At 36.4% G+C, this 17079-nt stretch overlaps 2 protein-coding genes across 2 annotated transcripts; both read right to left on the reverse strand.

The window, feature by feature from the left end:
* Positions 1-670: 670 nt before the first annotated feature.
* On the reverse strand, positions 671-4542 carry LOC127798350 (heat shock protein 83). The gene is made up of 4 exons (XM_052331865.1): positions 4162-4542; positions 3768-3909; positions 3357-3637; positions 671-2460 (listed from the first exon to the last, which is right to left on the reverse strand). The coding sequence occupies exons 1-4, from the start codon at positions 4297-4299 to the stop codon at positions 907-909; spliced, it is 2115 nt and encodes a 704-aa protein (XP_052187825.1). The 5' UTR covers positions 4300-4542; the 3' UTR covers positions 671-906.
* A 2080-nt stretch (positions 4543-6622) lies between these two features.
* On the reverse strand, positions 6623-16770 carry LOC127796515 (kinetochore protein NUF2 homolog). Its single transcript, XM_052328678.1, has 11 exons — positions 16455-16770; positions 16153-16371; positions 15062-15152; positions 14793-14972; positions 11505-11594; positions 8929-9036; positions 8573-8626; positions 7776-7890; positions 7519-7676; positions 7339-7434; positions 6623-6974 (listed from the first exon to the last, which is right to left on the reverse strand). The coding sequence occupies exons 1-11, from the start codon at positions 16613-16615 to the stop codon at positions 6903-6905; spliced, it is 1344 nt and encodes a 447-aa protein (XP_052184638.1). The 5' UTR covers positions 16616-16770; the 3' UTR covers positions 6623-6902.
* Positions 16771-17079: the final 309 nt, after the last annotated feature.

Below are 17079 nucleotides of genomic sequence, written 5' to 3' on the forward strand. Positions count from 1 at the left end.
TTTTTTAAATTTTGAAAATAATTTTTTAATAATATTTTATTTAATAAATTTAATTATTTAATAAATTAAAAATATTTAATATTTATACATTATTAAAAAAATATTTATATTTTAAAGTCAATGACTTTTGTAATATTTTTTTATTATAATAATAAAATATAAATAAATAAATAAATATATTTTGATTTTTAAATTTATTTTGAATGAAAATACTCAAAATAATTTTTTTATTATTTTGAGTTTTTTATAATTTTTTTATTTTTAAAAATAATAAAAAAATATATTTTTATTATTTTAAAAAATTAAAAATTAAAAATAACTTGAAAACAAAGAATGCAACCGAAATGTTCTGATTCATTTCTGATTCTGTTTGTTCTCTTTTTTGGAATCATAGCAATGATTGATGCATGCCACACCGGACTGTTTTCTTCAATTATTCGACCGCTATGGTCCTTGATTTCTGAAACAGGTTTTAGGACAAAAGGGGAAATGATAAATTTTTGTGGAGTTTGATGGGAAAAAGTATCTAATCTAACATCTAAATCGAAGGGTATTTTCGCACACTGAATCATTATGATGAATTAGCAGTATTAAGGCAAAACGGCTATGGAGATTGACAGGATGGCTTTTCAATCTACTTTATTTTCTTTGTAGAAAAAGAGACATCTAATTGCATTTCCATAACATGTATTATTTTATATTCTGTTCCAAACGGGTGAAAACCAGATCCAACGAAAATTTAACTGTCATGTAGGATACAAAATGGTCAGCATGGAGACTTGTGCCCAGATGCGGTAAGACTCAAGAGTTAAGAAAAGACCAGACTGAAACATCAACAGAGACAAAAACACAGAAGTCGATGAAATATGCCGCTGTTGCAACGACTTAATTAAGGTTTTCCCTTTCTCAGTCAACTTCCTCCATCTTGCTCTCTTCGTTACCTTCCTCTTCCAAAGCCGGCATCTCAGTATCCTCACCACCTTCTTCACCTTCATCAATGCTCAGACCCAATTTCAGCATCCTGTGGATCCTTGCAGCAAAGGTGTTTGGATCATCCAGGCTGAACCCAGAAGTCAGGAGGGCCGTCTCGAACAGCAGCATCACCAGATCCTTCACCGACTTGTCGTTCTTGTCGGCCTCAGCTCTCTTCCTTAGCTCCTCCATGATCCCATTGTCAGGATTGATCTCCATTGTCTTCTTGCTGGACATGTAAGAGCTCATGCTGCTGTCCCTCAGCGCCTGGGCCTTCATGATCCTCTCCATATTGGCCGTCCAGCCATACTCTCCAGTCACCAAACAGCATGGAGAATCCACAATCCTATCAGACACCACCACCTTCTCAACCTTGTCTCCAAGAATGTCCTTTATGGTCTTGCACAGGTTCTCAAAAGACTTCTTCTTCTCTTCCTTTTTCTTCTTCTCCTCCTCACTCTCATCATCGAGCCTCAAACCTTCCTTGGTAGCAGAAACAAGTTTCTTCCCGTCGTATTCCTTCAGCTGCCCAACAGCGTACTCATCAATGGCATCAACCATAAACAACACCTCATAGTCCTTCTTCTTGAGCCGCTCCAAGAATGGCGAGTTCTCAACAGCTTTCTTGCTTTCACCAGTAATGTAGTATATGTCCTTCTGCCCCTCCTTCATTCGTGTGACATAGTCCTTGAGGCTAGTCATTTCCTCACCACTCTTGGTTGAGTGATATCTGAGCAGCTCTGCGAGTTTTGCTCTGTTCTGGCTGTCCTCGTGGATACCCAACTTCAAATTCTTCGAGAAAGCATCATAGAACTTGTTGTAATCCTCTTTGTTCTCTGCAATCTCATTGAACATCTCAATGCATTTCTTCACAAGGTTCTTCCTCATCACCTTGAGGATCTTGTTCTGCTGCAGCATCTCACGGGAAATGTTCAGAGGCAAATCATCAGAGTCAACAACACCTTTGACAAATCCAAGATACTCTGGAATGAGCTCCTCGCAGTTGTCCATGATGAACACTCTCCGAACATAGAGCTTGATGTTGTTCATCTTCTTCCGGGTGTCAAAGAGATCAAAAGGAGCTCTCCTCGGAACAAAGAGAATGGCCTTGAATTCAAGCTGGCCCTCAACAGAGAAGTGCTTCACAGCGAGGTGATCTTCCCAGTCATTTGTCAAACTCTTATAGAAGGAAGCATATTCCTCCTTGGTGATCTCCTCTGGCTTGCGCAACCAAATGGGTTTCTGCTTGTTGATGAGTTGCCACTCATGAGTTACCTCTTTCACCTTCTTCTTCTTGGGCTTGTCTTTTTCTTTATCCTCATCAACCTCTTCTACTGCACCCTCTTCTTCCTTCTTGGGTTCGTCATCTTCATCATCACTGATCTCCTTCTCTGTTGTTTTCTCAGTCCAGAGGTAAATAGGGTAGCTGATGAACTCCGAGTGCTTCTTCACAAGGTCTTTGATCCTCCTCTCCTCCAAGTACTCCAACTGCACAGAACAGAACCTACTTGTTATCTACTATACTACTTTGATAAATAAAAAGTTTAAGCTGCGTTCTTTAATTTTTATTTTTTATTTTAATTTTAATTTTCTATTTTAATAATTTATTTTTAAAATATTAAAAATACATTCTCTTTATTATTTTAAAAAATTATTTTTAAAATAAAAAATTAAAAAACACATTTTTTAAAAATTTTAAAAATAAATTTTTAATAATATTTTATTCAATAAATTTAATTATTTAATAAATTAAAAATATTTAATATTAGTATATTATTAAAAAAATATACATATTTTAAAATTAATATATTTTGTAATTTTTTTATTATAATAATAAAATATAAATAAATAAATATATATATTTAAAATTTAAAATTTATTTTGAATAAAAATACTCAAAATAATTTTTTATTATTTTATTTTTAAAAATAACAAAGAAATTACGTTTTTATTATTTTAAAAAATTAAAAACTAAAAATAAATTAAAAACAATAAAAACTTTTATTACAAAATTGAGCTCTTCCACTGCATTGAACTCAAAATAAGATTTAATTCCCCAAAAGCCCTCACAACCTATGATGTTAGGTTTTCAAACTCACTTTATTTCCAATAACATGGGTCGGAAATTGTAACCTTCATCTTCTGCCCTCAGCTAGGAACTACAAAGTCCCTGTTTTCTTTTCCTCTTTGGATGACACCTAGGCCTCTGTTTATCTGTGCACAATTATTGTTTTAAAAAATAATCTCTTTATTTTTTTTGTGTTTACGTTCAAGGTTTAAGGTTTATTTTCTTGTGTTTATGTTCATAATCTGTTCGAGTTTAACTTTATTTTCTTGTCTTCAATTTTAAGGAGTTCAATAGCAAAGTTGAACAGAAATATTACCTGATCTTCCTTCAGGAAGAGAGTGATCTTGGTTCCTCTGCCTAACTGGTCGCCATTGACATCCCTAGTGACAGTGAATGAGCCGCCTGCCTGCGATTCCCAGATGTATTGCTCGTCGTCATTGTGCTTTGTGGTCACCACGACCTTCTCAGCAACAAGGTAAGCTGAGTAGAACCCCACACCAAATTGCCCAATCATGCTTACATCGGCCCCAGCTTGCAGCGCCTCCATAAATTCCTTTGTCCCCGACCTTGCAATTGTCCCCAGATTGTTCACCAAATCTGACCCAGCAATTCATTCACAGATTATCAGCGTCAACATATTACAAAAATGCCAGTAGTTCTACGCAATTATTCCATATCTGAATCAGACAGTTGAAGTTTCAGGGCTTAAATTTCCCTTGTTTATCACCTGCTTTAGTCATTCCGATGCCGCTGTCGATTATAGAGAGTGTCTTGTTAGCCTTGTCAGGGACGAGCCTAATGAAGAGCTCTGGTTGTGCATCAAGCTTGCTCTTATCTGTCAAGCTCTCGAATCGGATCTTATCCAATGCCTACAGCAAATCAAAAATTAAATCCCAGAACCATTACAAGTGCATACGGTTTCAAATCAATTTTATTCTTCGGAAGGCCCATTTTATATACGTCTTTACCATTCCAGTTATATAGTTCCCAGTCCTGTTTCTGAAACATAATTCTAATGATTTCAAATTCAAATAATGCTTCTGAACTCGTATTAAAAAGATTAAAAAAAAAAACTCTGCATCAATAATTGCCAGAGAGAGAGAGAGAGAGTCTGTACATACGTCGGATGAATTGCTGATTAGCTCGCGAAGAAAGATCTCCTTGTTGCTGTAAAAGGTATTGATGATGAGACTGAGGAGCTGATTGATCTCCGCCTGGAAGGCGAAGGTCTCAGCCTCGGCCATCTGAACATCCGCCATTGACGATTCTCGGTATCTTACAGAAGCAGAGAGAGACAGAGAGAGAGAGAAAGAAAGAGAGAGTGAATTCGCTAGACGATAATCTCGAGAATCAGGAGGAACTCACGATCTAATTTGAGACGAAGACGAAGCAGGCGGGGATATATATATATATATATATATATATAGTGGAGGGAATGGCGAATGTGTTCTAGGAGCTTCTTCGCATTTCCAGCAGCAAAATAACGGGAAATTGAAATGGGAATGGGAATGGGAGGGAAGTCGTTGCTTGCGCTGCGGGTTCTGGAGTCTTCTACTCGTCTCCAAATTTTAATTTTCATTTCATTTGCTTTGCGCTTCGAATCTTTCCGTTTCCAGGGCCTTCTCTTTATTGGTCCACCGTCTAACTTCCAAAAAAATATTTAATTGATACACTTTAACGCTAAATATTTGGTCGGTTATGTCTTCCCAGATTTTCCCAATATAATCCAATTAAAATTTTTTGAACGACGTGATTAAATTTTAATTGTTGAGTGAATTTAAATTTATGATGATGATTGGATGACTGTACAGCCAAGTAATAAGAATATCTCGAAAAAGGGTTGTATTCGTGTCCATTTAAATAAAATTATATTACATTTATTTATATTTTTTTTATTTATCCTTACATTTTATTCTATTATGTATACCTACCTCTCCCCCAAACATGGCACACGTACTCTCGATAATTTCCAAGTTGTTTACTTGTTCTGTTCTTTTGATTTCAATTTAAAAACATTATTTTGTAAAAATATTTTAACTAAAATTTATTTTTATATATTTAATTTCTACGCTTAAAAATTAAGATAAATTAAATAAAACATCTATGGATAAGGCAAAAAAAAGTGATATTCTTTTCTTATTTTAATTTTTTTATTTTGAGTTTTAAATTTATTTTTAATTTTATATTTTAAATGTCTATTTTGAAATTTTTAAAATATATATTTTTTGTCATTTTAAAAAATTATTTTTTAAAATAAAAAACTAGAAAACGCATTTGGTTTAAAATTTTGAAAAATATTATTTTATAATATTTTATTTAATAAATTTAATTCAAAATAAATTACAAACAATTATTAATAAATTATAAATCATTAAAAAAATTAATACAGAAAAATCCTATTAATATTAGTATTCAAATAAAACAAAACAAAAAAAAATCAAATCACAAAATCATTCAAGACACAAAAGCTAAGGAGCCACAGCATAAGAAAATAACGATCGATGAAGAGGAGGCTGCAATTCGAACGGCAACAATGGCTAAGGTTGTTCGTCGATGGCGATGGGCAATGGCTGGGGTTGTCAATTGACAATCATGAGCAATGGCTGGCACGATGGTTAGTCTGAAGTCAAACAAAGAGGAAGCGATGATGTCAGATGCGATGTAAGAAGAATGACAATGGGCAGTCAACGACAACTCACACGACCAATGCGAGCACGGTTGACGACAGTGATCGCGATGATAGTGGCAGATATTGTTGACGACAATGTTGTATTTTTGCATTTGCAAGATTTTGGAGAAAAGATGAGAGATGGGGTCTATCAAATGAGTTCTACTATAGGGTCAAAAAGCCTCACCGAAAGACTTAAAGAATAAAGTTGAAAAGACCAAAATATCATCGCGCAAAATACAAATTTACAAAAAATACCACTGCCCAGCCCAACCCTCGCCTCTCTCATTTCTCCCTTCTCCCATGGTCGCACACCCAACCCTCACCTCTCTCATTTCTCCCTTCTCCCATGGTCGCACGCCCAACCCTCACCTCCATCATCTCTCCCTTCTTCCATGGTCGCTCAACTACCACGCCTCGCCGCCAGCATCATATCCTCGCTGACGACAAGACGAGGCGAGGTATGGCAATCACGTAGCCATGCAAGAAGGGGGAGAAGGAGGCAAGGGCTGAGCACGTGACCATGGAAAAAGGGAGAAATGAGATAGGCGAAGACTGGGCGAGGGCATTTGAGTCTTTTTGACCCCATTCGATAAGCCCGTCTGTAAACACATCGAGTAATGTAGAATAATTCCTGCCAAACTTGGGGAGAGGGGGAGCACGAGCGCTGTGTTTCCACATTTTGGTTGTTTTTGGTATTTTTAATGTGTTTTGTCTAAAAACCATCCATAACAACAAAATGTTATTTTGAATTTTTTTACAAAAAATATTCTTATTTTCAAAAATACATTTTTGAAAACAACAAAAAAACATATTTTTAGTGTTTTAAAAAATTAAAACTCAAAACAAATTAAAAATAGTAAAAAAAAAACACAGACACACAATCTAAAGCGACGACATTTCTGTTTCGAAAAATCACAGACCTCTCATGTTATTACGGAGGATAAATTTGACCATTTTACTCTTTAATTATCTCCTCTCCTCTCCCCCTTTCTTTCTTCCATATCTAATTAAAAATAAAAGAAAAACCCACCATTTTGAAAACTTTTTCCAGTTTTTCAAGATAAGAAAATAATTTTTCATATTGAACACGCATGTGAAAGGTTATGGATCTGTCAATTTCCTATCCGAAAGTACCCAAGATTTTGAACATTGGAGTCCCCTGTGCTTGCTGAAGGTTGGAAGATCAGACCCTCAATGTTGAAGTCCAGGCTCTGCTTCAATCCTCGGCAGCAACCTTCCAACGGAGTTTGAGTACTCGTAGAACTACAACCAGAATACAATTCCATTTTCAGTTTCACAATTTATCGCAGATTGAGAGAGACACGAAATGATGAAAAGAGGAATTGCATCTCTGTGATTGATTCATTGCGCCAAAAACTGATAACAGCGTACTCCAATTTGAACATATACTTTGGTATTAAAGCATTGGAGTAGATTCAATGAATCTCGGCAAGTACTTTCGGTATGTATGGACAGTTAAAAATCAGAAATAAAATGCTGAGTCTTGAATGTTGTCAAAAGTTTCAAGCCTTCAATCTACAGCGGCTTAAGTGTGGAAGCCTAATTTTAATATCACAACGTAGAAATGCATGGTCATAGTAAACAATAAACATCCAGGAAAGCTCACCTGTCCCACAATCTCTTCGCATTTACGACCAAGTTCTTGTCGTTTGGCTGCGCCGGACTCTTTTACTGAGTTGATCTTCATTCTGATATTATCAGCCTAATATATAGACAGAAATCAACTCGAGATAGTTCTGATGTGACCAAAATTAATGTTGTCGAGAATTCAAACTAAGAACACTACCTCTGCAACCACAGCTTCAACCTTTGTCTGCCTCGACTCTAAATCGCGCCTCTTCAATCCCACTTCCAACTTCACATTGTTGAGTTCCTTGGTGGCCTCCTCACACCTGAAATCTCTTTCCTTTTCTGATTGCTTTCTTAATTCATCCAACTGTTCCACTGATACGACAATTTCCTAATTTTAGGCTCTGGAAGAAATTGCAAGGGCAACAAGTCCAAGTGGAGAGAAAGAAAGAGGGAGAGAGAGAGAGAGGATACCTTTTCCTTGGCGTTCAACAAGCTTAGCCTCGAGTGACTTGTCTAACATTCCTTCATCACTGTGCTTAACTTTCAAAACCTTAACATCCTTTTCAATTGCTTTGGCAGAGGTCACCTGTTGCAAGTCCCAGAAGAAATTCAAATAAATCCATCAATGCAACTACTTGCTTGCCAGGAATTTCACAAAATCTGGTACAAGAACCCTCAGGAATTTCATTGAATAAAAAGGAAATCTTCTAGCTTGTCCCAAGCGAGACCATTAAATTCAATAAACACGCGTTCAAGAAATATCTTGGATTGACATAGTGTTGTTACTGATGACAATGGGTCCCCCAATGTGTCCCCCAATTACCCATTTAAAATTAAAAAAAGTAATAAAATTGAGATATAGGCATAAGATTTATTTGAAAATTTGTTAAAACAAGTATGTAAATAGATAAATGGGCAACCCATTGTCATTTGTAGAAGTGGTCAAGTTAGTTGGATTAAGGCTTGTGATGTTGTATTGGGTATCAAGTACTTGCACTGTCACAGGAGAAGCTGCTAGCTAGTGCTTCGTCTTGCGGTGCCAAACCAGCCAAGCACCTCCCAAGCAAGTACACCAGCATTTTAGGATTACAGGTTTGCAATATAAAGAAAACAACAGAAATGAACAACATTACGAAAATAAGATCAAAATCACTTATATTAAAGCAAGAAAGTACAAATTAGTGAAAAAACTAAAGAGCATATCCTAAATAAATATTCAAACACAGGCATGGAAGCATAGAGCAATGAGCAGATAGCTATCATGTAACCTGTTCTTGTATAGCCTGCATCTGAGAAAGGTTCTTGGACAGTTTCTTGCAAGCCTGAGGTGTTGGAAGCAAAGAAAATAGATCGTCAGTAACAGTTCCAACTAAAGATGTAGTGGTGCATATAAGCATGATGTTTTCCCAATTTGATTTGTGTAATATTCATATATCATTTTACCCTTTAGAGGTGGATAGGAAGAGTTGTCATTCAAGATGCAGGATGAGCTCACAAATAACTAAGAAAAGCATGAAAAGAGGTCATGGTTTTGAAAAAGTACAATGAAGATCATTCAAGAAACGTCAGTAAAATTCCAAATTGTAAGCTTCAACAAAATACCATGGTATAAACCTTAAAATACCTTTGTATAAACCTCAAGAATTGCAGTCTTCTCCTGAAAAGCTTGCATTGCTGTTCTTTCAGCATTTTTTGCCTCAACTCGAGCTACTTTCTTCTCATCCAAGGATCTCTGCCAGAAAAAAAATTGGGAATTGGAAGAAGGGCCATTGAAGAAGTAAAGAAATAAAATATGGATAGGAAGATTATTGTTAAGTGCATTGATCAAGAAATTCTCATCAAATTCTTGTAAATGGACTACAACTCAAATGTTCTGTGATAAATAAGGATAACTACAAACCAAGTATTTTGTCTTGGGTTCCTTTAATAACAACCCCTATCATACAGTAATGTGGCATGTTAATTGTCTTAATTTCTCCTCTAAAAATTGAGCCAGTGATGTCCCTCCAAGTGCCAGCCTCATAAGGTGCCTGTTGAACTCCATAATCTTTCCAGAGGGATCACGACTTGTTTAAGGTAGTACACATGGTTACCTACCCATGGGCAGTTGTTGAAAAATGTTTGGGACACCTTCTTAGCTTAGCCGGCAGAACTCTCCATCCAAACCTCGAAAAGTTGAGGCATATCCTTGGCTTCATAATAGAACTCCTTGTCCGATCGCCCCATATCCATCGTGAAACAACACTTATGGCACATTTTCAGCTGTATCAGTGTTATTCTCTGCCTATAACTCAATTTCTCACTAAAGATCCAAACAAGAATGCTAAAGGCACGTCCATGGCCTGGCCAACAAAACATTCTAACTAAGCATTTGTACCTCTACCATGCAGAGGTTACTAATTATGTTGCCTCCACAATGTCAAGATGAACTTCAAAAGCTGATATTGAACTACCAAGAAGATTCAGCATCCTAAGTCTAGGCCTGTCAATGGTCTAGATTTGGGCCGGATCCAACTTGAATCCAAAAGATTTGGATCTGATAATAAAACGATCCAGTCCAAATGCGAACAACTTGAATCCAATGGATTTGGATCTGATAAGAAAACGATCCAATACAAATCCATTCACACTTGGACTCAAGTTAGAAACTTGACCCCCGTTTTCGTGATCAGGCATCCTCCCAACCATCAACATCTAAATGTTAAAAAGAAAGTTTTAGGGAAAAAATAGAAGATAAAAACGATAGTAATACTATATAAACAGAATTTTTATACTAAAATTTCATATAAAATGATGTAGCCATTTATATCCATATACTTAGAATGAAAAAACTCTCTAAATAAAGGATCCATTTGTTTTGAGGTAAACTGCTTTTTGTTAAATATTTTACTTATTTATCAGTGTTTGAGTAGCAAAATGAAGTAGATTTAAAAAGAAAAAACATTTTACATCAATATGTAAGAAATGGACTTACCTAAAAAAAATTGGTAAATCATTTTTTGTTTTTGAGACAAAATCTAACATATTATTATTTTGACCCAAAAAAGTCACATTCATACATACAAGACATTGTCAATTTTTTAGTGCTCTTTTTTAACATAAAACATCTTTTTACATAATTTTTTATGCATAAACATTTTTCCAAACAATAATAATGGTTAGGAGCATGTCTTTATAACAAGGTATTTATAAAATGGACTCAATTTAATATCAAATCCTATTGGATTTGATCCAAATTTGAAGCAATTATAAATGAATCTGTTGGATCTAAAGATCAAGTCTGCATGTACATGAATTGACTTTTGCAGGTTTGGATCCAAATTGAATCTAGATTCAATCCCCTTCATTGATAGTCCTACCTAAGACTTGTATGTTGGAGCCTATGTCCCATAGGCCTCCATTTATATGGGACTTCCAGGGACTCATATTGGAAGCAATAGCAAGTTTCATTCCAAAGCCTAACTCTTCCCTCATCATTTTCGCAAGTCACCAGAGAGAGAGAAGGAGAGAGAGTCCAACCAAAAGATGGATTGCCCCTACCATCACACCCACTTCCCACTCAAAGAGATGGTGCCAGTACACAACTATTTCATCAAGCCATGATCAATTGCCGATTATCCTTTGTGAACATTTTGATCCAACCTCTTCCATTATAAAGAAGGATCCACAGCCATCAGGGCCCTACTTTGTCCTCTCTATTGGCCCCCTCAATAGTAGTCTAGTGACTATCTAACTCTCTCCTTTTTAGTTCCAACAGTCTGTGTGTACTTAAAATCTAACATAACTCCCAATTGCCTTCCATCCAACTCACCAGCAACTCATTACACATTAAACTCCCGTAGGGAATATTCCTTAAGCACACACGCTAGCTTATAATCTTAACGCATCCTCAAAAACGTTCATTAGACCATCCCTCAAAGAATCCTTAATATATACACTATGTCAAAATGTTCACCATGCATGCAAGTGTCAATAGCCAAGTTTTTTATACACATCCCAATATCCTAATATTAAGGGTTTAAAAATGTCTAGCGCCTATACATTTACACACCCATACCCAAATATTCCAACATTATACGTATTGAATCATAAATTACCCAAGCTTCACTCCCATGCATGTTTCTATATGCTAGAAGAGAACCTGGGAGCACATGAGTATCTATATCTTAATGAAACACAAACAAAAAGAAGAAAAAGTACCTGCAGCTTATCTGGTGACTGTACAATTTTAGAGCGTAAACTGGCATTTTCTTGAACACTTTGCACCAACGCAAACTCTGCATGGGAAATCTAGGGAGGAAAAGCATAAATAGAATAAATTTTCTGGTTCAGGCATAAACATACACAAAATGATTAGTCATCAAGCAAAACCATAAAGAAAGTCTATCCAATCATACAATTTAAGAAACCAAGCAACTGCAGTCTGGTCTACCAGGTCTACCAAATCAAGGAGCAAAATAATTCAGAACTGAGCAGTGTTCTAAAACGCGCTAGGCGCTAGTCGGGCGCCCGACTGGGGCCTAGCGCCTGGGGCGCCTAGCCGGGGCCTAGAAAAATTGTTTTTATTTTTATTTTTAAACATTTTGATGTTATTTTTAAATAAATTAAAGTTGAAATAACAAGTGAAATAATGAAATTAAGCTTGAGAAAATAAATTGTTGTTTGCCAAGAGCCAACAATAGCAAGATGCAGCAACAAGAAGTTGTTATAAATATTAAATAACATTAACAAATATTAAAATATAAATAACATTTAACTTGTTTGCTCACAAGTTACAAATATTAAAATATTTAAAACAATAATAAATATTCAAATAACAAATTCACACATTAATAAATATTAACATAAACAATAAATTAAATAACAAAAAGAAAAAAGGGCAAGGCAACAGCAAGCAGCAAGCGTTCTTGCTGCTTGCTTATTGCTTATCGCAAGGTGAGGAGTGAGGAAGACGAGAGAGAGAGTTGGAAAGCAGAGTGGAATGAAGGTCGGCAGCAGCAGCAGCATGAGACGAAAAGGCTAACAGAAATGGAAAGCGGCGACGACGACTCCGCAAGAGACGGCAGTGGCATGCGACGAGAGAGGCTTTGACAGAAAGGGCAAGCGGCGACGGCGACTCGACAAGAGACAGTCGGCAGTGGTGTGCAAGAGAGAGAAGGGGAAATCGACGAGGTAAGGGGAAACAAAAACCCTAATCGGTCAGGCGGTTCACGCGGCTAGGCGGCCACCTTAGCCAACTAGGCGCCGCCCGGTACCAATTAGCCAAGCCGACCCCTAAGGGGGCCGATTAGGCCATAATCGCGACGGTCTGTGTCCGCCTAGCGCCTCAGCGCCGCCTAGGCGGCAGTGGCCGCCTAGGCCGAGTTTTAGAACACTGGAACTAAGTAAAAGATACCAGGCTAGATATTAGTCAAGGACTCGTCAGATGCAAAACCTTTTTCTTTTTTTTTTTGGGGGGGGGGGGGGTGTTAGATTTCAATTTCGTTAAACTCAGAATACACAAGTAACCAGTCTTTGGGCAAAGACCCATCTCGTAACTTCTTTTAAGCACTCTCCAGTTCTTACCTTTAAAGGCCTCAAGGATCATTAAAATAAATGCATGTTGAGATGGATTTAGAGAGAGAATAACTATAGCATCCACAAACATATATCGAGATACAACTAACTTGACTTGGGAAACACGTACAAATTTGCTGCCAGAATATCTTTTTAATTTTTAAGTTCAGCAGATATCTCTGCTGGAATGTCTATAATTGAGCACCGCTTTTATAATTCGGAGATTTTTAAACCTATAAATTACATTAGCTTGTCCTTTCCTAAACAGTACCAATTGGCCAAGAAAAGGTAATAACTCTTTAGCATCGAGTTATAGGGAAAAACTGCCAACACTAAGATTTCCAAGGAGCCTTTAAACATAGTTCTTTACAATTTCAAATTATCAGTACTTAAATAAAAAGAAATAACTCTCACACAATGAGGAGACTGAAAAACCGCAGATATTATTACCTTTATTTTTTCATAAGTGCTAATACTAAAATCTCTAAGAAGCCTGTAAGACCACAATTCCTTTAGAGTTCAAATTGTCAATACTTGTATAAAAAGAAATAACTCTTGACAATGAGGAGATTGAAATGGCTACAGACATCATTACTTTTTTTTAGCGTGCACACCCACGGGGTAGTAGTTGCAAGTTCTCATCATCAGCCAAAAAAAACATTTAATTTTTGCTAGGAAAAATGCTACAGTGAAACTTTCCGCAAGAGTAATAGGGCAATGTGATCACTAACATAAAATAGAGGATGAGGCTCACCTGTGACTAACAATTCACACCAAAAGCTCTGTAAAAGGCTAAGCAAAGTCACAAGAATAACTATACCATTCAATTTACAACAGGAGTTATTTGAGCAGATGAGGAATATTAAGACCAAATTCATATCACAAGGCTATGAAGGTATAGGAAAGGCACTAAATAAATGGTATTATTCTTTGACAAGAAACTACAAAAGCCTATAGTATGACCAAATAGAAATGCATCCCCTCTAAACAAGGTTTACAGCATTGCAAAGGTCATTTTTGTACAGTCTTGCCCTTGCTTTGCAAAAGATTGTTAAACAACTCAACTCGTGATTGCTCAATCACGAGAGAGCAACTTTACCATCACTCCATAATGAATCAAATGTCTAATTTTTGATAGGTGCATTTCATTAATGCTTCCAAGTGATCAAGGGACATCCCCAATGCACCGGGCTCCCCACTTCGCGAGATTTGGTGGAGAATCTTTTTTCTTTGCATCCTTACTCTTGCTAAAGAAGCTGGTGCCACAACTTGAATCCATGCCCAAGTGATCAAATTCCCCAAGACATTGCGTAGGCTGTATCAATTGGTTAGACCTAAGGCAGGCATGTTGGTTGTGGGGCTTAAAGTTGCTTAACCCCTGCAACAAATTATGACCTAGTATTTTTTCCTAATACCATCTTCATAAAAAGAAAACAATGCAGCCCATCAACATAGCTCTCCCCAACTAGGATGAGATGAGGGTTGGTCCATACACAAATACATAATAATTTATGCACAACTTTCAATTTTCCTGCTCATATGTGTAAAATATCAGAAACCCTAGGAGAGAAGATCGACTAAAGAAGAGAAGAGATAAGCAAACAAGAGGAGAGAAAAATTGTACTAACTTCGTAATTCAGATTTCAAAATAATCCACCACCAACAAACAGATAGCTTTGCTGTTTATATAGAAAACAGCTAAAGCTTTACAGCAACATACTAAAACGCGCTAAGGCAGCTTAAATTAAAAACACACAGCAAACTACCAAGCTATAATATAAACTACTGTATACAAAGTACTTTAACAATATGGTTGACTAACATAGCAGTAACTGTCTTCTGTTTTTATTTTAAACAAATTTTCAGGAAATATCCCAGCCAGTTTTAAAGAGCCAAGGCAAAATGAGAAGTACTAATGGACCAGAAGCACACCTTCTCATCCATTTCTTTAGCCTTATCCTTCATTTTTCTTATTGAAGCTTTCAAGGACATTTGTTGATTGTTAAGGCCTGGAATGGTCTGGCATAGTTCTTTGACTTTAGCATCTACATCCTGAGCAAGAGGCAATTCCTGTTCTCTTGATTCATTGAGCTGAGCAATCTCCGCATTCAGCTGCAAAATAGATGGAAAAGTAACTTTATAACAAATATTAAACAAAATAATGCTTATTTTTGTCATGCCAGTTATACTCCCAGAGATACCTGTGAAACCCTGCTTTCCAACTCTTGCCTTTGCTCATCAAGAAGGGACAGATCTTCCACCATTGGTCTCAGGAGATTCATTTTTGTCTCTCTAAAACATTAAAAACAGCGTAATTACATTAAGGAATCCAACTTCCAGCTTCATCTATGTGCATGCATTTCTTTTTTCAAAAAAAAGGAACACCCTTACATACTTATGAGAGGATGCTCAGGCACACACTTTGCTATCAACAATATCATTATCCTGAATATAAATCATTTATCCCTGCACTAACTAGGAGTGTAAAATGAACCAAAGCTATGCTCCCTGTTCAGTTTGATAGAAGAATGCTTAGATCAGCTCTCATTCTTTATTATGTGCAGAAACAAAGGTTAACCTCATTGTATTTATGTGTAGCAAATTTAAACATATTTTGGTTAAATTTCTTGGGTTTAACTCAAATTGCTATATATATGAAAAGTGTAAATGGGGCTCGTGCTTTTAAAGCTCATTTTATTTTCTCAACCAATCCCAATAAGCTCAACACAACTTCTATGCAACCCGATGATAGGATAAACTCAAGAACATGCTTGGAAAGCGATTCCCAACTGTCTACAAAAAGATTGACCAATTTCTGGAAACAAATTTATTTTTCTCTTAAAAATGGTTTGCTCAATAAATGAAAATTACATAAGAACCAAGAAGAAGAGGTTGTTTAAGTAATTTCAAAAACTGATTTGAAAATTTTCTCTTAAAACAACCATAGTTGAACAATAAAAAAAGAAATATTTCATTTTGTCACGAAAATCATTCTGACAGAATATGAAATTAATTGTATGTTTAAAGTCTAAGCAGTTATTTTGAACTGAAAACAAAAAATAAAAGTTAAAACGCAACTAAACAGCCAGAATTTCCTTTATTTCGGGTTCCAAAAACAAGTAACAACTAAACCCAGAGAAATGAAAAGGTAAAAACCCTAACCGAATGGGCTAAATCCGTACATTTACGGCACTCACAAATCAACAAGAGAATGAGTATTAACTGAGTTGATCCACCAAAGTGGTAACAATATCGAACAGAAACCAGCCCAATTGAGGAGCAAAGAAGGTACCTATAAATACAGAAATTGAGAATAGAACTAAGGAACAACTCTGTCCTATCCGAGTCGGGCTTGATCAGATCCTTTAGGCAAAATTTCTTGGGGCACTCGACAACAGCCAGAACCTCCTTAATCTTTCTGAAAAGATTCATGGTCCGGACCGAGTCGACGTGGAGGTCAGGGTTATCGAGCCGTTCCAAAGCAGCGAAGTCGATTTGCCCATGATCTTCCCTGCAGAATGCAGAAGACATGGAGTGAGAAAAATCGCATATCAAACCGAGGGAGGTGGTGGAATTGAAGAAATTGAGGAGTACTGGAGAGAATCGAGGTAGATTAAGATTTTTGTGTAGAGATTCAGGATGAAATCCGGGTGGGGTTTGGCGAGATCGGCATCGGAGATGGCGGCGATCTGGGCGTCGGCCAGAAATGCGATGATTTCGGCCCGAGGGAGACGAGGGTATTCGAATTTAGACATTATTCTTCTCGGAGACGAATCGCACTGGGCCAGTGAGAGAACTTGAGTCAACGGTGGGAAGAGTTTTGAGCAAATGGCTATCTGAAAGTGAGGGATTTTCCCGCCCAAGTTGATGGTTGTGTCTTTTGAAAAGCGACCGTTCTAGCCTGAATCAATTGGCGATTCAGGGGAATTTAGATCAGCCGGCCAATTACCCTCGACCCGACGTGGTCGCGGGCTAAAATGATAATTCAGTTTTTTTGCCATCACTACTTAATTTTTTGAGTAATGCTAAGATTTAGTATTATTAATTATGTATTATATTCTTATTAAATGAAAAAAAATAACACATTATCTCTTTAATCTCCTCTAATAAAGAGATATCACATAATTAATAATATTATTATCAATGACTCTTAATATTATTTTAATTTTTATTGATTTATATAAATATTAATTTATAGTGTACTTAATTGAGTCTTTAA

Source organism: Diospyros lotus, chromosome 3 (assembly GCF_014633365.1).
Source record: "Diospyros lotus cultivar Yz01 chromosome 3, ASM1463336v1, whole genome shotgun sequence".
In the NCBI taxonomy this organism is placed as follows: Eukaryota; Viridiplantae; Streptophyta; class Magnoliopsida; order Ericales; family Ebenaceae; genus Diospyros; species Diospyros lotus.

Bases quoted from the DNA above. Each gene is read 5' to 3' on its own strand.
- LOC127798350 (XM_052331865.1), bottom strand. From the start codon at position 4,299: ATGGCGGATGTTCAGATGGCCGAGGCTGAGACCTTCGCCTTCCAGGCG. The intron at 3,910-4,161 runs GTATGTACAGAC...GATTTGCTGTAG, and splicing joins TAATCAGCAATTCATCCGAC to GCATTGGATAAGATCCGATT. The intron at 3,638-3,767 runs GTGATAAACAAG...TTGCTGGGTCAG, and splicing joins CATCGGAATGACTAAAGCAG to ATTTGGTGAACAATCTGGGG.
- LOC127796515 (XM_052328678.1), bottom strand. From the start codon at position 16,615: ATGTCTAAATTCGAATACCCTCGTCTCCCTCGGGCCGAAATCATCGCA. The intron at 14,973-15,061 runs GTATCTCTGGGA...TCTATTTTGCAG, and splicing joins TGGAAAGCAGGGTTTCACAG to CTGAATGCGGAGATTGCTCA. The intron at 11,595-14,792 runs GTGTGCTTCTGG...TTTCCTCCCTAG, and splicing joins CTAAAGAAATGGATGAGAAG to ATTTCCCATGCAGAGTTTGC.